The sequence below is a fragment of the Lagopus muta genome, chromosome 8 (genome assembly GCF_023343835.1).
Source record: "Lagopus muta isolate bLagMut1 chromosome 8, bLagMut1 primary, whole genome shotgun sequence".
NCBI lineage: Eukaryota > Metazoa > Chordata > Aves > Galliformes > Phasianidae > Lagopus > Lagopus muta.
The window spans coordinates 36,243,497-36,267,912 of NC_064440.1; the positions used below are offsets into that span (position 1 = coordinate 36,243,497).

The window sequence follows — 24,416 nt, forward strand, 5'->3', positions numbered from 1 at the left end:
ATGAATGTCCCTAGCTGAGACAGCACTTGCTACTAAAGTTTTTAGGTAATGTGTCAAAATCTGAGTCACACTACCTTAAAGATACTTCTCATTTGCCAGTTCTATTTACTGCAACAGCACAGGTACAATAGTAAAGTTACATGGATTATGCTTAAATGTATATTAAAAGTTCTCCTACCTCCTGGCATAATCTGACCAACATCTTGTACAGTTAAAACAGACAACTTCTCTTCTGTATCCACTCTTATCACACCGTAACTCAGACAATTCATAGATAAAACTGCTTTCCCTGGAGGAGGCCCACCCAGTTCTGGAGGTCTGAAAAACAGTAAGTCAAATCACTTGTGAATCAACAGACCAATGACATCAGGTCCATCAAAAGCACTGTGCAATTCTGTCAAGTCTATTAAGGTTAAACAAAAGAATGACATCTCATCTTTAACAAACAAGACTTCAAGACTGGTATGCATGAGATACCTGCAAGCCTCAGACTTATCTGGGTCTTTGAGTATCTTTCTGTGAGTAGCTGTCTTTTCTAACTGTCATCTTAGCAATGCATATATTTCAATTGTCAAGAATTTTTTTCAGTCAACTTCTCAGGAAAAAAAACATTACCTGCGAATAGCAACAGTGAGCGCCTCTGAGGAACTGGCACAGGGGCAGATTACCTCAGGTCTCAAACCTCTGGACTGAAATACATTCAGGAAGGCATCACATGAAGATATTGACCCTGAAAACACAGTAACAACATTTTGCCAAGTGCAGGAAAGTTTGATCTGCAGAGTTCCAATGTCTGTTAGCTTACTCTAACCTCACCTGTACAAATATGAATGCATTCTTGCACTACATACTTTCAAACTAAAGGACATCCTTCCCTACTATTAGATTGTAGATCTGAAGAACAAAATAATGGTTAACAACTAATTCACAGAATGAAATTCCCAATTGCATACTCTTTCTCTGGTAGAGTCCCTTACTATCACTGAAAGTCCTCCAGTGATACAGTGATTATTTTATCAGTATGGGTAGCTGTACCTGACAGTTTCTACAGTTCTTACATGAGTGTTTCTTATTGAGACCACAGCATTTAAAAATAAAATCAAATGATTCTGACAGATCCTCACTTCTGTTTAGAACTCTACCTCGCCATAAGCATGCATCTCAAAATGTACAGGGATACTGTATGTCCTACAGCTTTGTGTTTTACAGATCTGCAATCATGGTACATAAAACAAGGCAACTTCACTGATCATGCTACATCCTGGGTATAGGGTAATTTCATATAAATTCATGTAACAGTACAATACTGATGAAAAAGTCATTTACAGAGATATATACAGCTAAGATGTGCAAACAGCAATGAAAAGTCAATAACTCCACCAGCATACAAATAATATGCATTTTACTACAGAATTAACTGTGTAATGCCTTCTAAGCATCACTACTGAAAAGCTGCCTACAACAATAATCATCCTAGCAAGACCAGTTCAAGTTTTCATATTCTGCCAATGTGTGTGCTGTCCTTTCATCATGTAACTAACCTCCAGCAAACCTGAAATACCATTGATTTTCTGACGTACAAGCAAAACTAAGCCCCAAAGTTATATCCTTACATCCTTGCCAGTTGCAGGATAAAAAAAAAACAACCAACAAACCCTCCTGGCTGCTTTTTTTCTCGATTTGTTGTCCATCACCACCATATCATTTACAGGAAAAGGTAAGGCTCTACCAATTACTCTAGTTAATAATATGTATTACTCCTTTGAGTTAAGGCTGTGACTGCTTCAATTTTTATGTCCTTGCATGATTGAGATGAACTCCATGATAATGTACAGAAATCAGACACATTTCAAACTCATACATTTTATCTACTGCACTAGATGGGCATCTACTTTGAAACTGGCATTATGATTTACTTCAAACAGACTTCCAAAAAACAACGTTGCCAAAAATTGTTTATATAATAAGTAATGCAATGTTTCCTATTGAAACTATCCTTAGAAAAGGAAAGGCTGCTGCTGTCTCTTTTGTTGAAGATTAACTGCTGAGCTCCAGTAGCACAGGTCCAGACTTTCATGACTTACGTGTGTTTTCAGTTCACCTTGGACTGACAGCTCTGCAAATACATCCATACTCACATGGATTAGCTCCATCTGCCACTATTAACATTCGTAAGGAGCTTAGACTGACATCTCTCTGATCCCTCTGAGCCAAAAGTGACCAGTGCATATCACGTGATTTTACTACAGCAACACGGGCTGAAAATAATGAATAAAAATAATAACAATTATGGCATGTGTGCAGAATAAAGACAGAAATTATAAAATCATGTATCTACACAAAAATATACATTTACAAAACTAGTTACAATCTACTGGTATTTTACTGCAATGACATGTGCACATTCAATGTCTCCAGATGGACTTGATGATAGAATCTAAAAACTTAATATGAACTCTAGTACCATGACAGTAAATACAGTTGCCTTTAAAGACCTATCACAAGAAGACAGCAAAGTCAATCATCAATCATTCTTCAGGACTTTTACCACTATAACGCAGTATCTGTTTGCTGAAGCTGATGTGTAACAGTGGCAAAGGACATCAGCTAGATTAAACACCAGTGGCCTGCCACACAGTAGGCATACAAACAGATTTTTCTCAAATCAGTTAATGCAACAATATTTTAAGGTTACCTTTGTATGAGCAGACTTTCTGTATCCAGGAAAGTGGATTAACCTTCATTAATGCATACGGAATACTGATGACATGCATTCTGTTCATAACACTCTGAGAAAAAATATTCAAAAATAAAGTTTGAAGTGTCTGGGAGGCAGAATGCATCAATGTCTTAAAAAATAAAGAAAAAAAATCAGAGCTATCAGAGCTACAGCACATCCCTTACATCTAACTGTTACTTATGAGTACAGCCAATAGCAGGCAAACTATCTGCACAGTTGGTTAGTGAAAAAGGAATACTCTATTCTTAAATGCATAAATAGTGAAATATAGCTTGAATGGTTTATGACCTCATTCTGAAGCACTGCTCCAAAGAGAAGATTCTGGTTACAGTGGTTTTTTTTTCGTTCAATCAAACACTTACTGTTAATACTCCATGCCAAAGGCCAGCATCTCTTTTGAAATCCAACACATTTGTTAGAGTTTCCGCTAAAAGCAAAGGAAAGGAAGCAGTTTTATGAAAACATTTATGAATTTAAGATATTTGTTCAAACAACTATGAAACTTTCAACACACCTAACAACTCAAAACTATATTGCCATGTCTTTTTGTCTATAATATAGGATGCTTTATCATGGAATCATACCATACAATGGCTTGAGTTGAAAGGACATCAAGGATCATCAAGTTCCAGTCCCTCTGCCACAGGTAGGTTTGCAAGCCACTACATCAAGTACTAAATCAGATTTTCCAGGGCCCCATCCAACCTGGCCTTAAACAACTCTGGGCAGCCTGTTCCAACTCTGGGCAGCCTGTTCCAGCACCTCAGCTGTCTCTCAGTACCTGAAAGTGCCTTAGTTATTACAATCACCTTAAAATCACCATTAAATTCTTTGTAATAATTTTATCTATGAGACATGATATTCAGTTTAATACTATTTTGAGTGCTTGTTACCTTTGTCCAAAAACTACATATTGAAACTCTGATTTTGATGACAATTGAAGAAATTTTCAACTAAAAGTGGTTCAACTGTATTTGAAAGAATCATATTAGTGAGAAATACTACCACAGCTGTACTGAATTTTCTTCAGTGCTTTTCTCTGAGAAGTTTGAACTTATGTGATTCCAAACATAAATCAAAGTTTGGCATAGGATCTAACCAGATTATAGGAGGATGTCTTTTACTAATCAAGTGAAATCTACTAATCAAGGATGGAGGATGATTGAATTTAAAATAAATGTTTCTTCAAGTACCTGTTGTTCTTGTTTAGCTTTCAAAAAATACAAGAGCATACAAAGCTATTTCCCAATTAATAAAATACTCCAGTAAGCCAGCCACATATCCATTCAGTCCCTGCACAAATGAGAGCTCCAAGAGTAGTGGAGAGTATGAACCCATACATATGGAAATGCGCATCTTCTATACCCTCAAATATTTTTGACCTTTAGGAAAAGTGAACTGCATGTAACCATGTTAGCTGGAAAAAGCATTCAGCAGTTTCACAGCATCGTACGACAGATTCTGTATGATATTCACACAGAAGACCTGAAGTTATTTTATGGCAGGAAACGTGATTTTGTGACATAATTCTCCTGAACAATCAAAGCAGTAGGTGTCATTTTGGAGTTATACCTAACTTACCTTCTGAATACCCACATGCCTGAGTCAATGCGTGACAGTGTGCCAGCATGGAAGCATGAGATATAGTAATGCCCACTGTGCTGCCTTCTTTACTTGTTTTGTACTGAAAAGAGAAAGTTTACACACACATTACGTTAACAACAAATACAGAAAGTAAACAACAAATACAGAAATGTACAGTAGTGACTGAAAGGATAAATAGAAGAGGCAGATATTTACATTTTTTAAAGAAAATAGCTAATGTAAGAGATGCACCTTAAGTTCAGAGAACACACTAACACCCTACCCTAATGAAACAAAGTGTCCCAGGGATCCCAAAATGCCAATTATTCCCGGTCTTTAGTCATACTCAGTATGACAGTTTTCCCAGTAATTTTGAGAGAAAAACTCTTGCTCCACAATTATAGATATTACAGTCATCTCTTCTGTAGCATCAGAAGACCGAAGAAGGAAGATGCATTGTGACTTAAATGGGAACAGTGTAACAATATGTTAAGCATATTATACTGGATCACCTCAATATAAGCAATCTCAGCACTGGCATCCCGTAATTGTGGATGCCAATCCTTAGTTGGTTTTGCCAGATGCTTCCCATCAATCACAAACCAAATGAGACGAGGCCAACCTTCAAATTAAAAAAAACAAAAAACAAACAAACAAAAAAAAAACAACAAACAGAAAACCACAAATTACTGTCATTACACTACCAAAATCTTTTTTTTTTTTTCTTTCCCCAGTACTCCAGGATAACAATATGAATCAAGCTATGGCTGCAGCATCACAATCCTGATGGAAGAAGGAGGAGCACTAAGTGCTCTCTTGACTATAATGGCAATTCTTTATACGTAAACTAGAAGCTCACAAGCAGACTCAATGAGGTGGCTTAGCAGTAAGAATCAATATATACATTGCTTATACTAAAACAGAATTTGAGTACTTTGAAAACATACCTTTGAATGTAACCACCTCACCCGTTTGAGCTTTAGGAAGGCCTTTCTGACAAGCATCAGTGGTTAAAGCGAGCGTTACTCCACAGCTGCCCAAAAGAAAGCCAATTTGTTGGCTGCCAGCATCCTACAGAGAAACCATATTATAGCAAACTCACAAATAATCAGTTTACTCACAAATTGCACAGTTTACTGCAATTTTTCCATGTTTTGAAAATACTAAGCCAATCTATACCACAGGGAAAAAGAAAGGTGCAAAGACCTTTCATGATAGCACTGAAATCTACGCTCAAAATACAGTTTTGCTCAGGGTGAACTACGTCAGATTAGGGAGTAGTCTGGTAAGCAATGGAAGAACGGAAGAATGGAAGAATGGCTGTGCACAATTCTCCAACCCTGTAGGAAGTTCATATGTTTCATCAAGAAACAGAGCCAGTTTGATGTTGTTTCTGAGACTTGAGGCACCAAACTGCAGAGCCTGTTCTACTTGCCTCTGTTCCCACTAATTAGTCTGGGAGCTGAAAATATTGCACCTCTGTGTTGAATTTTGAGTAAAAAAAACCCCACAGATCTTTTCCAAAAGAACATATTAGAACAATTTCCATAAGGACGCATCCTAAAATAGTAAAATTAATAGGTTCACAAAATTTTGTCCCATCTCTTAGAACATGCACTTCAGTCTACTAGGCTCTGGAGAAGCAGAGTGAGTCATTCAGCTGATGCACTGTACTGCTTTCAAAAGTGCAGGCTTGGAGGGATCCCATGTAAGATCCAGGTACCACCCATCCCTCTCCAATTCATTTATGAAGCTATGAATTTTTTGGATGTATTCGCCTACCTTTCTTGTCAGCGGAACTTCTATTGGCACAGGGATAAGTTCTGCCAGGAGACATCCATAAAACGCCACCATAAACATAACTGGATCACTATTAGGAAATACAAGAGCTACCTACAAAAATACATTAGAATGACATGAAATGCCTTTTGTTGTCATTTGGGTGGCACCTTTTTTAAAATCTGTGGGACAAAAATGTCACAGCACTATCCAGGTTCACAAAATAGGAAGAGAAATAGTGAGAGCTGTGATTACACATAATATTACAAATTACAGTATTACAAAGCTGAAGCTGTTCCTCACTCTCTATTTTATCCATACAGATGACCTCAAACAAACCTACCCGGTCTCCAGGCTTTAGCAGTGGTTCATTCCTACTGGTTAGCTTGTTTAGTAGGGTATATGCTAACTTCAAGCTCCGACTCCACAGTTTGCCTAAAGATGAGGAAGAAATAAAAAAATAGAGGCTTAAATTGCAAAATTCAGCCAGCAGTTGACAATATCTATATACAAGCAAGCTGGTTGTATTAGAACAGAATTAGCAGTTACATTAGCAAATACTGGGGAGAATCAAACTGCTTGGCCTAAAAAGAAAAACCCTAATCTGCACAGAAATTTAACTAAAATTTAATAAACAGAGGTTAGGAATAAATGCCATATTATGCAACACTGTGAAAAGCCAGTTTGGTGCTTTAGAGCTTTCCATAACACAGAACAAAGAAGTTATCCAAGCTTTTAAATTAAAAGACAAAAATCTAACTACTTATTGGAAATAGTAAAAACAAATAAATAAATGAAATTCTTTAATATGTAGCTTTCAAAAATAAGAACAGTGATTAAAAAAAAATAAAGCCAACCATTTGTTCAACAATGAACATCTGCTTCTTTCTTCCAGTTGCCATCAATACCTACCATAGGTAAGTGTATAGACAGCTTTCCCAGTTGTATCCAATGCAGTCAGACAAGGGGCTTTTGGCTGGGTAGTTCCCCAGCGTTGCAAGGCTGCAAGCAGAGAAGGTGGCCAGTTGGTCACCACACCGACAGGTTCACCTTTAAGTACATTCATCTGGTTTCCTTCAGGCTTCGGTTGATTTGGGTCAGGCTGTTGCACTAAAATCAGAAAACAGTAAAGTGGGTGAATGTGGGTCTTCACCAAATGTGCAAATTACACTTAAGACTGTTCTACAAACCATACTCATCCTTACTCACAGCTTCTCAATGCTAGTGCTTCTCCCCTGCTTTATGATGATGCTAACTTAATCTTCTGTTGGCTTCTTAAAAAATAATCAACTTGTAGTTCTGATTCCACACCGCTTAAAAAAGATGGCCGCAGGAACAGAACTTCAATCCTGAGTTCACTCTTTTTTCCCTCCTGTGAGACATTATTTTCTGCTGTTTGTTCTGCACATCTATTTGAATGAAAGCCTACACCAAACCAAGAAGCATTATCAGAAAGAATGGCTTCAGCACCAATTGGATGTACTTTCACTGCACCAAATTTTCAACAGGTGATGAAGAATGACTATATGGCTGTGTAACCTAATAATACAAATCAGCTGAAACGCTCCTGGTATTACAGAGTATCTTGGTTGATTTTATACACTTCAACATAAGTTTGCCTGAAAAATCTCCACAGAAAGAATAGAACAGCAAACACTTCACATTTTAGAGCATCAAATAAACACTACAAGGAATCTAGCAGCAACTGCTGAAGATACAGCACTGAGAACAGAATTTTCATTTACTCTTGAAGAGTATGAATGGAAAAAAATCTATTCTCTATGCATTTATAGTTGCACTATAGTTTTATGCAGTAGATACATAACACTGCACAGTCTAAGTATTCAGTTTCTCTTAACCTGTAAAATAATGAAATATTCTATATTCCAAACAAAGATATTAGCATACGTGCAGACAACGTTAAACTAATGAATTCCAGTTAAAAGTAAGCAACCCTTCTCATTTAAGTGGACTTGGACACTGATCAGCTAAAAGACATCTTTTCAGAACAGGATGTGGGGGTTGTGCATAGAAAATAAGCTGCCTGCAGGTAAACAATGGTCATCACACTGAGCCAAACTGGGCTGAATCAGATTTTCCAAAGCAAGTGAGGAATGTCAAGTATAAGAACACACAGCAGGAGGGCTGAGTTGGAATATTATGCTTCACTTTTACACTGTGGACAGAATGGTCATATGTTACTGCAGTTCTATCATGATTATTGTTTCTCTTTAGGAAGAAAAAAAGAAAACAACACTTGCTAAGCCATATCAGTTCTTTCTTGAATTGCTTACACTAAGAGTGAAAATTGGATTTAAAAGAAAATTAACCTTCTAGTAGTTCTTCAAAATCATCAACAAAAAACTCTTTCAAAGGTGGGCGCTTTGGTCTTTTCAAGGTATTTAGAAGCTGCTGGATTTTAGAGGACACTCTGCTATTCACTGGGACACCTGCCAAACAGAAAGGATGCATTATTTAACATGTATTAATAAACATACAAAACACATGTTTCCACATTGCTGACAACATTATTCCAAGCTCAGCACAGATTTCAGGTGGAAGAGTCATTCAAAATGCATAGCTTGTTTGGGTAAAAAAAGCTTTAAACAATATCAGTTTCACATATGGATTACAGTGCAAGGTTTTCATAATGGAGGGCTGCAGCAGGAGGATGGTCTCTGTAAACAGATCCTAGCATTGCCATGTGTCAGACCAGAGACGGCTCCCACCAGTCCAAAAGGGACCCACTCCTGGCCAGAGCTGAGCCATGAGTGATGTTGGCTGTGTCTCTGGCAGCAGATTTAAGAAAGGGGAAAAATGCTGCGTAACAGCAGCTGGGAGAGAACGGTGAGAAATGAGAGAAGCAGTCCTGCAGCCACCCAGATCAGTGCAGAGAGAGGGCAGGAAGTACTGCAGGCACAGACCAGACCTCCGTGGGCAGCCTGTGGAAGAGCCCACAGTGCAGCAGGGAGATGTGGCCTGAAGGATGCTGCAGCCCCATGGAGACACTGCAGATACAGGTCCCAGCCTGGAGCTGCTGCCTGTGACTCTGGACTGCTGGAGCAGTTCTAGCAGGATGGACCCTGCAGTACCAGAGCCATGCAGGAGCTGTGCCTGAAAAGCTGCAGCCCGTGGAAAGCCCGTGCAAGATCAGTTCAGGAAGGATAGAATCATTCCGTGGGAGGGACCCCACACCGAGCAGGGACACAGAATGACTATGGGGCAGTGGCAGAGATGAAGTGCTGTGGGTTGTGCTGCTTGAGGGGAAGATACAGTAGACAGTGGATGGGAGAGAGGGGAAGGCATTTGTAGTTTCTTTTAGTTTCTCACTGCTCTAGTCTATTAGCAACAGGCAATACTATATTCAACTCCCTGCACTGAATCTGTTTTGCTTGTGATGGTAATTAGTGAGGGATGACCCTGTGCTTCCCAGTGGCAGAACACAGGAAATGCAAAACAGCCTTTCCTTTGCAGACTGACATATGCACCATACAAATAAAAATGAGGAGTGGGCTTTGGAGGAGGCATGGCACATGATGGGTGTCAAGCTCAGTTCTGCTCATTCAGAAAAAAGGACACAGATAGTTGGAGGTTTATAATGCAATTACCATCTCCAGTTTCCAAAATGCTGCTGTTATAGCCTCTGGGAACTCCTCGTACTGATGCTACTTGTGGACGCTCATGATGCAAGTGTTCCACCAGACCAGTGGTTACATCAGGAGGTGCTGAGTGGTTATCTGTATAAATGTGAGAAAAACAAATGAGCCCATCAATCGTGTTAATGCATCCAATGTTGCTTCTTACAGCACTTTTGCTGCTCTCCCATTCTTGACGAAATTCTTTTCTTTAATCAAATCATAACCAAAATCTTAAGGAGGGAATGAGAATGCTGCATTGAATTCTGAAAGGAACCGCTTTGCCTTCCCAGAGGGGAAACGAGCTCCATCTAATTCCAAAGTGACCCAAGGAAATTCAGACATAAGTTACAGGATGATTACATCATCCTTTTCCTTTAGCAGCCTTTCTTACCACGTTTTTCAGTCAGTCGATGTATCTGTTATCAATGCTTCCTATTCTGGGGTACAGACCATCCGTCCTTCACAAGCAGTACTAGTGAGGACAGCCGGGTTACCTGTGACGTGCACTTACAAAACTGGTGCAGATGTCAACACTGAACACACTTCGGTGCACCACTGATCAAAACAGATAAAGCACAGGGCTTCCTGAGGCATGACATGGTCATGTAGGCCTGACATCACAAACTGTTTAATTTCAATGGTGTGTGATACAAGCAATTAATACTTAACCATTCTGTAACATACACAGGAAAAGCAGACCAATTCTCGTGAACTCAAAGTATTGAATAATCACCCTGTAACAATCTTAAGGCAAAAACTTGCATTACTTGGAACTGTGCTATGCCTCTACACTACAGAAGAACACTTGGGAATACTGTCATTAGAAAACCTGTGATCTACTTTATGGAATGGTTTTGAAGAAAGTATAGGGAAAGAGAGTTCAAGTAAGGAATACCTGAATTACTGATATCAGGAATTACTGATATCAGGAATTGCAGACCTGAAATATTCAGAATCCAGAATAAAAATTGGATTTCAACAGGAAAAAGCTTACGAACAGAATGCTGCGCCACGCTAGAAAACTGCATGGAGTCATACAGCTCACTAGTGATAGGCCTTGAGGAATTTTTGTGTGACAGAAATTCTGCAGCAAGAACCAAAGCCTGATGAGATGCAGACAGTGCTGTGAAGTATGTAATATTCACCAACTCATTTTTAAGAAGCCATTAGCCCTAGGGTAACAAGTGCTTATAACTCTGCTCACAGATTTCCAGAGCTTATAGATAAACAGCTCTAAGCAGTTTTAGTAGGATCATCAGAAGAAAACTTATTCTCATACTTTCTAGTAATCACCACTGCAATGACAAATCTTGTGTTAGAGAGATCTGTCACATTAGGTATTAAGCAGGACCACAAATTCCTTCATTTGGGTAAGGTACCAAAAGGACAAAGTATCACTTGATTTAATAAGTGTTGGATTTCAAACCAGTAACAATAAAACATGACAACTGTGAGTAAAACTGATCCATATAATCTTCACAATACTTCACAAGGTTTATAGAAAGCCCAAGTATTCAGAATAAACTGAAAGGCCCTTGATAAGCACTATACAGCTTCATTTATTTTTTTAAAATTGTATTAATTCCCATCTTTACCAAAGTCCTAAAACACTGACTTCATAAAGCCTACTAAATAAGAAAGGAAACACAATCCAAAGTACCTGGGCCCCATAGTGCAGTATCAGCCCACTGTACTTACAAACCCTGGATGGATTATTAATGAGTAAAGCTTTCATTCCTTTAATATACTAGCAAGAACTATGCTCAGAGATGTAACTGCAGTGTGACTTCATCAGTGGAAATCCTCAAAATACCATTCTGCATAGAAGATGCTGTCACCACTAAGCACTAATGTGACCCAAAACGTGAATCTGTGGCATGCATTTGATGTGGCATGCATATAGGTACATACATCAAAGTCACAGCAGAGAATAAAACACAAATACACACTACGAAGTCCAGAAGCCATATTTAAAGTACAGGAATTGAAACACTGAAAGAATGTGAGTTTTGCCATGTATATTCCTGTTAAGAAAAAGCACATACATGCAAAAGACAGATTTTTGAAATACAAAAGTTCTGCAACTAAATGCACAGAAAGTAACATAGGGAAGAAGGTATTTGGGAACACTTATAGAAGAGCTGAGTTCAAAGAAATCACACCAAAAATGAGAATGCTTGGGAAAAAAAAGAACATTTACAATCATTTCCAACTGAAAATGAGCACATAAAAGAGCTACATGTGGAGGTGCTGCTCCATAGCATTCAGGTATCTCATAAGCATCTCACAGCCAAGTTTCATGCAGATCAGTGTCCCTAACCCAGAAGTGGAGTGCAGGAGTGCTTATAACAACTTCTCTGCAGCCCACACCTAATGTGTCCTGCACAATGAACAAAACTGGTCTTCACACATCTGCCCTGAGAAGACAGAATTCCTTTTATGCATCCACAAGGAATAATTTCCGTCTTCAGGACTTACGCTCAGATGAAAATCACATTAATTTCATTAATTATATAGGCATTCTACTCATAAGTCCATGAAAATCCATGAAATGAGTCTCTCTTGCCTAGAGATACTTTGTCAAAGCACTGAACAAGAAATGGGGAGCGGCCAAAAAATCATGTGAACATACTTGTGACTTGGAGACCAAAGTTAATGGGATTCAGACCGTCAGTTACTGATTAGAAGAGACGGAGACAATAAATGCTAATGATAAAGGCAGTAACCCGAGAAAAAAATGCACGAGATACAATATAGAAAATTAAAAGCAAGGCATCAGACAGAGAGCAGTCTCTAAGGAAGAACCTTATAATGAAGATTCAAATACTACAGAAAAGCCCTAACCTAAGCAGAAAGCTGGGTTAGACACAGACTGCTGTATCTCATTTCATCTCTTGGAAATTACTCAATAAAAATGGACATTTAAAATAAATGTATTAAATTCTACTGGAACAACAGAAAAATAAAGAGAACACACTAGCTCAGCTACAACTTAACACAGAATCCCTAAGCCATTACTTCCTGCATATTCCTCTGCAAAAAAACCTTAGAAACCTCGTTTCAAACACTCTCACAATCTCCTGTGGTGGTAACACAGCAATCAAAGCTCAAACACCTACCACATATCCCTGCTTCCAGCTAAGAAAGAGAATCCATAGGATCATTAAGGCTAGAAAAGACCTCTAATATCAGTCAGTCCAACCATCAGCCCATCAGTACCGTGCTCACTAACCATGTCCCTCACAGGTACATTTGGGATATGATCGATGAGCACAAGGTTTGTACCAGAGAGCAGTGGATGCATTTCCAAATCGTGCTTTTAAGTCTTTCAATAAACAGATTATGTGCCAAAGATCATGATCATCCATTTTCCCTGCTACTTCACAAGAGCTAAGGAGGGAAATTTAAACTTTAAGAACACCCTGACACACTGCTACCTTTAGACATGTTAAAGAAAGTATTACACTAACATAACACAAGGCCCCAGACAACGTGCCTTTACTTTTATCGATGAAAGACAAGCTGCTTAAACAGGATGCATATTTCTATTTGACTTGATACAGCACCGTACCTTGTACTTTCAATACTGCAGCCTACTGCTTGGGAATTTAATACAGACTTAGTATAAATTCTCCAGCATATGAAAACTGTTATTCAATATACACGTATAGAATATTTTGATGAAGCATAATATTAGAAATATGTAAGAAAGAAGGGTTATGTTTTGCAGAAGTCAGTACATTCACTGAGGAATTAATAAAACTCATTTTACGCTCTAGCACATACAAAAGGCCTCCTCTGTGGAAATATTCCAGTGTTTATTGACAAAAAAAGCTGCAGTGTAAAAACAGAGTAAGGAGGGAGCTGCGTCAGAGAAGGGTCAGATGGGGGTGAGGAGAAGGCTGTGCCCCAGAGGGCGATGGGCATGGAGCAGCTCCCAGGGCTCCCAGAGCTCAGGGAGCATTGGGACACCAACCTCAGTCAAAGGGGCTGGGTTTAGGAGGCACTGTGTGGGGCTGAGGGTTGGACTGGGTGACCCTTGTGGGTCCCCTCCAGCTACAACTCTACGAGCTTTTAATCTCTGATCCTCCTTCCCAATAGAAACTATAATTACATATTTATTTCTCTTTACTGAAATTTCAAACCATTCCACTGTGCAATGTTAAACATCTAGCTTCTTAAGTGCTGGACTTTGAACTGCTATGTAGGCCTTGATATTGCATACGATTTTCACGATTAAATACTCTGGATGGATAGATCTTAAGAAGCTGGTTGTGAAATTTGATCTCTCTTTACTGTATAAAGCTTGAGATATTCGCTGTAACACGTTGCTGTGTTACATTTTACACATACTATTCTTATCTTGCAAGCTTTTACAGTTATGATGGAATTTCATCAACAATCTTACACGAACTTCAAAGGTTAGTCATAATTGTATTTGTGAATTTTAAGGAGATAAACATGATCCCTATGAAATTTCAGACTGTCCTCAAAGCAAGGCACAGAAATACTCCATTTTACTTATGCCCACTAAACACAATAAATAAATGCAAATTTCCTTCTTAAATCAGATTTTGAGGGCAGCAGACATCAGTGGCTCATTCATACTGTTCCAGTGCCTCCTGTACACCAAATACTTCCCAGTGATCCAGCAGCAACATTCAAAGTCCATAAGAATAGTATGAATAAAAGTTTGGGAAAAGGAAGATGAAAATGTAGATTTCTTTAAAGGCAACAAAAAGGTCATATTTCATACAAACAGGAAAGTTCTTGCTAACAGTAAAACCACAAAACAGAAGAGCCTACATTTATGGATGAAGTACTGATGAAGTATAGAAAAATGAATGAAACTAAATGCTGCCCATAGCTTTGTATGGCACTTTGCATAACATTTCAGTTTTGTTCCTATCTGACCTAGCCTGTTCTCTATAAAGAGTTAGAGAAGACTGTCTGTATATCTGTGCAGGCATACAGCACCAGGTAAGCAAAAAGCTGAGTAAGCAGAACTGCCGGAACTCTAAACATTCAGGAATAGCATACGTGATACCTATTGCACAGTATTAAAAACACAAGAATTTGAGAACATATTGCTTTCAGCGCTGGGGTTCACAGCACAAGAAAGACATGGATCTGTCTGAGTGGGTCCAGAGAAAGGCTACAAAAGTAGTCAGAGGGCTGGATTACCTCACCTACAAAGACAGGCTGAGAGAGTTAGAGCTGCTGTTTAGTTTCCCATGCAAAATGCAGAAGAGATAGAAGATCTACAGGGAGCCTACAAGAAAAATGGTGAGGGATTCTTTACCAGGGAGTGTACGACAGGACAAGCGATAAAAGTTTTAAATTAAAAAAGAGCCAGTTTAAGATTAGACAAGAAGAAACTATTTACACAGAGCACAGTGAGGCTGCCCAGAGAAGCTGCGAATGTCTCATCCTTGGAAACATTCAAGGCTGGGTTTAATACAGCTTTGAACAACCTGGTCCGACAGGGTTGGAACTGGGGAGGCTTTAAGGTCTCTTCCAACCCAAACCATTCACAATAGGTGAAACATAAATATAACTTTTTTTCTTTCTAAACTATACTGGAAAAAAAGAAATACATGTGTTTGAAATACATAACTACTACTGCTCCTCTAGGTCCTTCTCCAAAAGTTTACATAACTACTCATCTTTTGTACGCAAACAAATCCATGATCAATTTTCACTTGACTATGTATAGAAATAATATAAAAAACATCTCCACAACAGAAAAGATGGCTTTTGTCCCTGCCTGCTAATTATCCCACAAGTGAAAAAAGGAACAAGAAGTACTGGACCTTCAGTGTTACAGAGATTGAGACAAAACTCACTCATGGGAATGGTGCTTGAGCACTGGAAGAGAGTCAGTGTCACTCCAGTCCTCAAAAAGGGCAAGAGGGAGGATCTGGGAAACTACAGGCCAGTCAGCCTCATCTCCATACCTGGAAAGTTATGGAATAACTTGGTCTGGATGTCATCTCCACGGACTGGAAGAAGGTTATCAGGAGTAGCCAACACCAACCCAGTAGCCTGCTAGGATGTCATGACTGGCTGGGTAGATGACGGGACAGCAGTGGATGTTGTGCGCATTGATTTAGCAAGGCTTTTTACACTGTCTCCCATAACATCCTCATCAGTATGCCTAGGAAGTTGTGGGAAGATGAGTGGACAGTGAGGTGGACTGAAAAGTGGCTGACTGGCAGAGCTCAGAGGGTTGTGATCTGGAGGTGCAGAGTCAAATTTGGAGATCTGTAGCTAGAAGTGCTCCCCAGAAGTTGGAACCGAGTCTGATCTTGTTCAGTGACTTCATCAGTGAGCAGGATAAAGGGATGGAGTGCAGTCTCAGCAAGTTTGCTGATGATACAAAGCTGGGAGAAGTGGCTGACACACCAGAAGGCTGTGCAGCTGTTCAGCAAGACCTGGAGAGGCTGAGAGTTGGACAGATCGGAATATGATGAGGTTCAACAATTTCAAGAGTAGAATCCTACATGTGGGGAGGAATAATATCACACATGAGTGCAAGTTAGGGGCTGACCTGCTGGAGAGCAGCTCCGCAGAGAAGGTGCCCTGGTGGCCAGGTTGGCCATGAATCAGCAGTGTGCCCTTGTGGCCAAGAAGACTGATGGTGTTGTGGAGTGCATCAAGAAGAGCATGGACGGCAGGTCAAGGGAGGTTATACTCCCCACTCTGCTCTGCCCTGGTGAGGCCACATCTGGAGCACTGGGTCCAGTTTTGTGCTCTCCAGTTCAAAAAAGGCAGGGAACTGCAGGAGAGAGGCCAGTGAAGGGCCACAAAGACGATTAGGGGTCTGGAGTATCTCCCTCATGAGGAAAGGCTGAGAGACCTGGGACTGTTCAGCCTGGAGAAGACTGAGAGGTGATCATACCAAAGAGAGTCTATCAAATGGATGGGGTCAGGCTCTTTTTGGAGGACAAAAGGCAACAGGTACAAACCGGAACACAGAAAGTTCCATACGAACATGAGGAAGCACTTCTTCAGTATGAGGGTGACAGAACTTTGGAATGGGCTGACGAGAGAGGTTGTGGAGTCTCCTGGATGCTTTCCACTGCAATCTACTCTAGGGAGCCTGCTGTAGCAGGGGAGTTGGATTAGATGATCTTCAGAGATCCCTTCCAACCCCTATGATATTCTGATTCACTTTGGCTTACCAGTACTTCTATTTTTTCACTTTAACTCCAGAATAAAGGCCAAACGTTATCACGACAAACTGTAATTAAAGGAAAACCACATGTCACTTTGAAATCTATCATTTTCAGTACCTCTAATTTCATATCTTCTCAAAGATTCCAAATATATTTCTAGACTTCTAGATGTTTATCGATTGAGTCACCTTTGAAATCCATAGCATAATGCTGAAAAATACTGTAAGATTATAAAGCACACACCAAAAACACGATCCCTTTGAAATTCCACTTTTAGGACCACTGAAAATTTAACTTCAGTTTCTTGATAAATCAAGCATTTTATCAAGAGAATGCATGTTCAGATCTCCTGAAAAACTGGTTTGATTTAAATTAAATACATATGTATCATACATACCTGGTCTGAGGATTGTACATTTTAAGGCTATTTATGGATATCTCCTGGTGGAGCACAGCACGTACCTGACTTCTGCATTTAGATCTGCTTTGGGATATTAATTCGATTTTATTCCAATCACACAGGGAGTTCTTTACTAACCTAGCTGGATGTGTGCCATGAGATCTGCAAGCACCGTGGCAGCAGCAGTGGCAGTAGCAGTACTGGAAGCAGCAGCAGGTTTCCCTCCTGGATGAGATGAGGTGGAAGATGCAGAGGATGAGGTGGACGAGCCCTGAATAACCCGGTTAAGCCAGGGCTCTACGTTGGAATGGCTCTGGAACGGAGTGGAGGTGATCCGCCCTTGCCGACGCAACGAGCCCTCATCTTCTGATGCTGACGATGTGTCTGTGATTAAAATAATGATGACAGGCATGTAATGTGGGAATGACCCAACAGACAGGAACATGAAGTTTTTCCATGTTCTTCGCATAGCATTCTCATGTGCTACACATGAGATGCATCTATTAAGCAAATGGTATCTTCACATGCACCAATTCTGTTCATTACCATTTTTAGGGAAATGCAACAAATTCTATGTGTTGTAACAAGAACACCTTGAAGCGAAGTTTCATTTATCACCCGCACTTGGAAAGACAATGTTTGAAAAAACTTTCTACCTAAGATACTTAATATACTTTGAATCACGCTAAATAAGCATACCACCCTTATGGAATATTTCTGAATAGATAAATTGGAACTTGTCCTGTCTGAATAATTTCCATCATTTTTTGTTGGATATATTTTCTTTCCCCTCCTCTTTCCTTTCTTCTTTTTTTTTTTTAAATTTTTCACATATAGGTTCTTTTGACATTTTTTTAACTACTTACTAAAAAAAGGTACAGCGCGAAAGAAAGAGACATTAATCAAAGAATAACCCCATGAACTTTAACCACAAGCTGACATTAAGGTGCATAACATGTCAATGCTTAGAAAAACATGTTTTTATTGCAGATGTATATTTGTTGCTGTTAGAAGCCTGATAACCATGTTAGTTACCATCCAGATATTCGCAGCTTTTTGTAAGTTTCCCTTTTGCATCTAATCTTTCTTATGTGCTCAATCAATAAAATAAAAGAGTCTTTTAAAATGTATATAAAATAATCTCACTACACTTGAAGCCAAGACTCTAACAGAAGTTTATATTTTCGCCTTTTTTTAAGTTTGAGATTTCCTGCAGAATTTGTTTGAACGTTAAGGAATGCTTGCCAAAAAAAAAGGAAGTTACTAAATAGGCTCCATATTCTGTCTCTTACTAAAGGAACTGTTGCATTTTAAGAACTAGGTCTGTAACACAGCACCCTCCACCCCCGGTAATCAAAAGGATGTTCCTACAACAACGCACTGTCCGTATCACGTCAGTTTGTGCAGAGTAGTTCCAAGTCACACATAAAGCTGAGAATACTCCTGAAAAGATACTGCAGGCAGAAGTCAACATGAGCCAAACAACAGCTGAAGAGAAAGACAGGATGTCCACTGCTGTACAGCAAAGTCCTTTCCAGATGTGGTGCTCCTGAGTGACAAGAGGTTGTTGCCTCAGAAACCTGCAGTCTTTGTTTTGGAACTTTTCTAAATCCTCTGAACATAGTGATATGTAATTCCAAGACCAAATTTTGTCGAAGCCATATTGAAAAGCATTACTTCATCTTTGGCACAACTTTCAACCACCACATGTTCAGTCCTGTTTTTAAGAATATGTGCATTTCCAGCAGCTTCAGGAAAACTGCTCTTAACCAGTGCAAAACCACAAAACTAGAAACCCTGTTTATCAGAGCAGCCTTTTCAAAGTTAAAATCACAAATGTCTTTACTTGACCATCTCTACTGAAATGTGACAAGTTCCGAATAAAAATACACACGATTGATTTGGAGAAGATACAGCTGTGGATGACCATTTCTGAGACTGTGCCTTATATGGTATTTCTGGTCTACTCCCACAGTTGTAGTTTTTGCCTGCTGACTACATCTGCCCCTGGAGAGGAGCCAAAACAGCCCTATAGCACTTGCAGCCTTCCCTTCCTTTTAGGCAGAGGCAAACACAAACAGTTCCAGGAACATGTAACAAAATAGGATAACAAACAATCAGGCTCAGGAAAAAAAAGGCCACATTTGTGATGTATTATCTCTTCAGAGTGAAAAATAAGAGTACTGAAAAACAGAGGCTTCTCAGAGGATGCATACTCTGATTGTTTCTGTTACCCAATTACAAGTTCTACAAAGTCTCTCTAGAATTTCTAAGCTTTCCGATATCTCATAGAGGCTGAAAAACTTTAAATAAAATATTAACTGCGTATGAAATGGAAATCCTCAAAGGAAACACTTGCTGATTTCCAAACAATTCTATCATGAAGGGAAAAGCAGCTAGGTAGCATCTGGCTGTGCGACAACGCAGGAGTTAAGGGCAGTGTGCTGTGTGCAGAATGCTATGTACTTGGCTTGCAGCTCTTCCTGGCTGGGAGCTTACCCAAGAGAGGCACAGCAACCATCACCCTCTGGGCCAAATATACACTGAAACTGCAGCTCAAGTTCCTATCACGTGAAATGTGGGTGGGAAGAAGAAGCTCAGTGAGATGAAAACAAAAGTACATCAAAATTGTTGGAGATGGCCAGTAACTGCAGTTCTATTACTACTAGTCAGGAGACTTGGTTTTGAATTTAACACTAACCAGAATGCAAGTCCAGGTCAGCGATGGTGACTACCCACAGTAACTACTAACAGCCCTTCAGCTATTAGCAATGTCTTATTTTAATTGCAATTAACTTCTGCAAATGCAAGGATTCTAAGGGTAGTAGAATGCTCACATGCTCAGGTCAATGCATTCCTAGCAATATGGAATGGAAAAAAGTCAAACTAGCAAAATTGCTTTGAAGGAGGTCTGAACAAACCTAAAAAATAACAGCAAAGGCACGTGGAACTCCTGAGCTATCATGACATTGTGGTTATTACATACTAAAAAAGGATAATACATGAGAGAAGTGTAATGCCCTCCGTTCAGGTACAGGGCATGGGTCATCAGCTTTCACAATAAGACAAAGTTCTACACGCTCTAGTGAAATGACTGTAGCACACTGTCTCCTGATTCTGTGTGAAATCAACTCTTTATCAAAAAATAGGCTTTTTTTTTTTCTTTTAAAGACCGATTTGAGATCCAGCAAGTCTCACAAATTCCTTGCCGGAGTAACAATCTTTGTTACTAGTACCTGACCAGTAAAATTAGATGCTTCAAAGCTACTCAGCTTCTTCGCAATTTCAATTTTTTCTTGTTGAGTCAACTCTGCAAATAAATTGTCTGATGCTATTTCCCACAGTATTCTGGAGAAACTGGCTGCTCATGGCTAGGACAGGGGTATGGTTCACAGGTAAGGAATTGTCTGAATGGCCAAGCTCAAGCAGCTCTAGGGAATGCAATTCAATCCAGCCAGTGTTCAGCAACTTAAAGCATTTCCCAGGGCTCAGTACAGGGTCCAGTCTATACTGCTGCATGTGAAGGGCTGCTGGAAAGCTGTCAAGCAGAAAGGAACCGCAGGGTGCTGATCTACAGTCAGCAGAACATAACCAGCAGAGCAATCAGGTGGCTAAGAAGACCAACAGTCTCTTCACTTGTATCTGGAATAGTGCGGCCAGCCACCAGAGATGTGACCATCCTCTTGTACACAGCACTAGTGAGAATGTACCTGAAACACTGTGTTCAGTGCTGGGCCCTCACTGCTTAAAGGCGACTGAGTTGATAAACCATGTGCAGAGATGAACACTGCAGCTGGTGAAGGGCCTAGAAAACAAGACTTATGAGGAGCAGCTGGGGGAACTGGGGTTATTTAGTACAGAGAAAAGGGGGGCTGAGAAGAGACCTCATTGCTCTTCACAACTACCTAAAAGGAGGTTGCACGGAGGACGGTGTCAGTCTCTTTTCTCAGGTGAAAAGTGAAAGAATGGAACAGAATGGTCTCAAGCTGCACCAGGATAGGCTTGGATTGGCCATCAGAAAGAAACTCTTCACAGAGGGCAGACAGGCACTGAAATCAGCTGTCCAGGGAAGTGGTGAAATTCCCACTCCTGGAAGCATTTAAGAGATGTGTAGATGTGGCACTGAGAGATGTGGAAGATCAGACTGACTTGACCTTGAAGGTCTTCTCCAGCCTATGACTGGATACTGTGATTCTAAAATAAGACAATTATTATTGCCTTTTAATGAGCCTCATTTGATGAATTGATGCAGGTAAAGCAATTTCTCAAAGTATTCGGAATGGCCTGATCTTTCATGATTCAGAGTCATCTAGTGGTCCAGTATCTTGTCAAAGTGTCTCCATAACTTTCTCTTAGAAGCTGCACAACAGATCCCAGAGAGAACTTAACTCGACTTTTATTATAAATCACTTAGGGTTCTTCTGTATCCTACTAAAGCCCAACCTCAGTATTTTTTACTTTACTGCTAACCATTTGGGCAGGTGTGTTAGAAGATGATACTCCAGCATCTCCTGTTTGATAGCATTTTTTAACCCTCCCTCTAAGAAGAAATGATCTAATGGTCTAATCTTTTGTAACTGATAAATTCAACTGCATTCCTCAGCAGGGTACTTCACAAGTTATCTAAATTCTGTAAGTCATACTTGTCAACGAGAAGGCTGGAATCTATTTGATGTGACTGTAGCAGTTTAAATGTTTTCTGTTAAGGAAAAACACGTAGTGCTGAATCTGCTCATCTACAAGAGGCAAGGCTGCCACAGCTTCATGCCCCAGCTCCAAGCAGAGCTGAGGCTCAAGCACAGCACACACACACACAACATGTGATAGTCCATGTGCGTACAAACACTACTGATCACACAGATAATCCATGCAAACACACACAGGCAGCACCACTGGCTTCATTCTGCTTTTATCTGTGGCTGACACAGGCCTTTGACAGAAGTATCACATCAGAGGTAGTACTTGGTTTCCCTCACTGCAGTCTCTCTGGTCACTAGTATCCAGATGCTGGTACTCAGGCTCCACTCACTCCTGCTGCTCGCACCACGGAAACAAGAGCCTCAGTGACCTGCTGTTCTACGTACTGCTAGCACTTCAGTCCATCACACTTCTCTCTACAGGCACACAGACCCTAAATCTATGGTTCAACTCCAACTGCTGGACCTCAGCCCCTCCCCACACACCAAACAAGAAGTCCTTTCACCCAGGAAAAGCGTTGGAAATACTAGTCAGGGCCTGCCAGGCAAGCATACCCTTTTTATAATTGGCCTTTTATATACCCTTACCTCTAATTTCCCCATACTTGTTTCTCAAAAAATGACCATCTGTTTCTCTACTTCAGTTCATCACCTAAACACTGTGCAATCCTAAAACGCCCTTCTCTTGCATCCCCTAACTTGCTCCATGCTCCCCTCGCAGCACCTGCCTTCCCAAGCTCAGAAGGTGCTTGAAGTGCTTACCAGTCTTAATGGGTTTCACGTGTGGATAGCAGGGTTCAGGGTCTCCAGGGACAGCCCTGGAAGAGCCTGGAAAGGGTAACCCCTTTCTCTTGAATTTTTAACTTGGGCTCTTACCAATGTTGTTCTCCATGCTCCCCTGGGCCTGTGGGGATGGGTCAGTGATGGGCTGATGGCTTCTGGAATGGGTGTGGAAGGAGCTGGCACAGGGCATTTTTGGGGCTCCCCCACCTACCACTTTCTTCCTGCGTTCCTTTGAATGTATGAATGAGCTGAGCACTGAATAATGATTTTTTTCCTAGGGTCTCTCAAGCCCCTGAGACTTTCCTCCTTTGATGTAGCATGTAGACCCCTGATGGAGTGTGTACAGCAGTGGCTGCAGGGACACCATCAGAGCTGCTCCCAACCTGTCCTGAAGGTAGCCAAAAGAGAAAGATGCCTAGTTCTCTCAAAAGAACATCAGGCAATTTTTTCTAGTTTTAAATGCCAAAGGAGACAGGAAAATCTAGCTGTCCTCCCACTCCTTTATCCATCCCAGTGGAACTTCTGGAAGCCAGCTATTTTTTATTACTGAATCTCATGCAGAATAACAGTGTGTTCTTTTCTTGTCACGACATACCTAATTCCAAATGTACAGTGACTTGGCAAACTACAGGAATGAGACAAGGACAGTGATACTACATAAAATGCATCACTGATTGATCACTGATAAAATGATCACTGATAAAATGATCACTGATCATCAGAACTTATTTTGGACAGTGAAAAGAAATACCGCTTGGAAAAGCTAGTAACAGAAAAAAGTAGGGCCTCTGAAGATTCAATATGCAGATGGTCTTGAAATATAACTGAATTTTCTCCAGCATTATGTTCCATGCACTTCATGGCAGTTCCCTTGTTTATACATGACCTGTACACAAAGAAACTCTAAAGCGTGACAGCCACCCTGCTGCATTAGTTGCCCTTATGGGCTTTCGAGTATACGCGCAGTAAAAGAATGATCTAACAAAAAACACAGTAATATCTTAAAGGAAGAATGTAAAGATTCTGGAAGTGCAGATTTAAAACTCCAGAAGACAAATACTTTTAACTAATGAAATGATCAAAGAACCCCCACAAACAAAATATAGAACTGTATAACTAGGAAAGAAAAATGGAATTTCCTTTAAAAGGTGTGAATAGAAGGAAGAAACATAGCCCAGGAAGCAAATGAGCAACATAGCATATCTGCTCTTTTACAGGAATAAGAAAGAAAATTGATGGAGAAGGGCACTAGAGGTCAGTGTGCTTCTACTCCACAGCCTCATTAGGAAGGGTAAGAGCACCTCATTCACAACTTCAGAGCTAAGAGAAACGCCTTGCTGAATAAAATACTGGCCCCCATACACCAGACAGCAAGACGTATCTGGAGAAGGATTTTCTTCACGTCTAGAGAATTCATTGTGAGCTTACAGAAAGATTATTTATTTACTCAAAAAAAATTAAGAAAACATCCTGATGTAAACTACCTGAGCAATGACAGCATCTTAACATTTGAAATTACTCACAGCTGAAACCATGTGATGAGCATTCAGCAAGCTAATGCAGTAACATAACACTGGCATATTTTTCAACTCTTAAAAAGAATCTTATGCAACCCAA

General features: G+C 40.1%; 1 protein-coding gene across 4 annotated transcripts in view; it reads right to left on the reverse strand.

Annotated features, from left to right (window-relative positions):
* The window catches only part of DIP2A (disco interacting protein 2 homolog A), a 102,475-nt gene that overhangs the window by 31,594 nt on the left and 46,465 nt on the right, over positions 1-24,416 (reverse strand). For 3 of the 4 annotated variants that reach the window (XR_007378443.1, XM_048952506.1, XM_048952507.1), the window contains exons 5-18: positions 17,458-17,703; positions 9,712-9,840; positions 8,434-8,553; positions 7,016-7,213; positions 6,443-6,538; positions 6,107-6,213; positions 5,272-5,395; positions 4,837-4,946; positions 4,322-4,424; positions 3,103-3,167; positions 2,696-2,789; positions 2,139-2,258; positions 616-730; positions 179-318 (exon numbers count right to left, since the gene is read on the reverse strand). Coding sequence is in view for 3 of the 4 variants with exons in the window: in XM_048952506.1 (XP_048808463.1) it covers positions 179-318; positions 616-730; positions 2,139-2,258; positions 2,696-2,789; positions 3,103-3,167; positions 4,322-4,424; positions 4,837-4,946; positions 5,272-5,395; positions 6,107-6,213; positions 6,443-6,538; positions 7,016-7,213; positions 8,434-8,553; positions 9,712-9,840; positions 17,458-17,703 (1,767 nt within the window). In the remaining variant the exon portion in view is untranslated. The remainder of the gene's footprint in view (positions 1-178; positions 319-615; positions 731-2,138; positions 2,259-2,695; positions 2,790-3,102; positions 3,168-4,321; positions 4,425-4,836; positions 4,947-5,271; positions 5,396-6,106; positions 6,214-6,442; positions 6,539-7,015; positions 7,214-8,433; positions 8,554-9,711; positions 9,841-17,457; positions 17,704-24,416) is intronic. The other variant, XM_048952508.1, reaches the window with a different exon arrangement.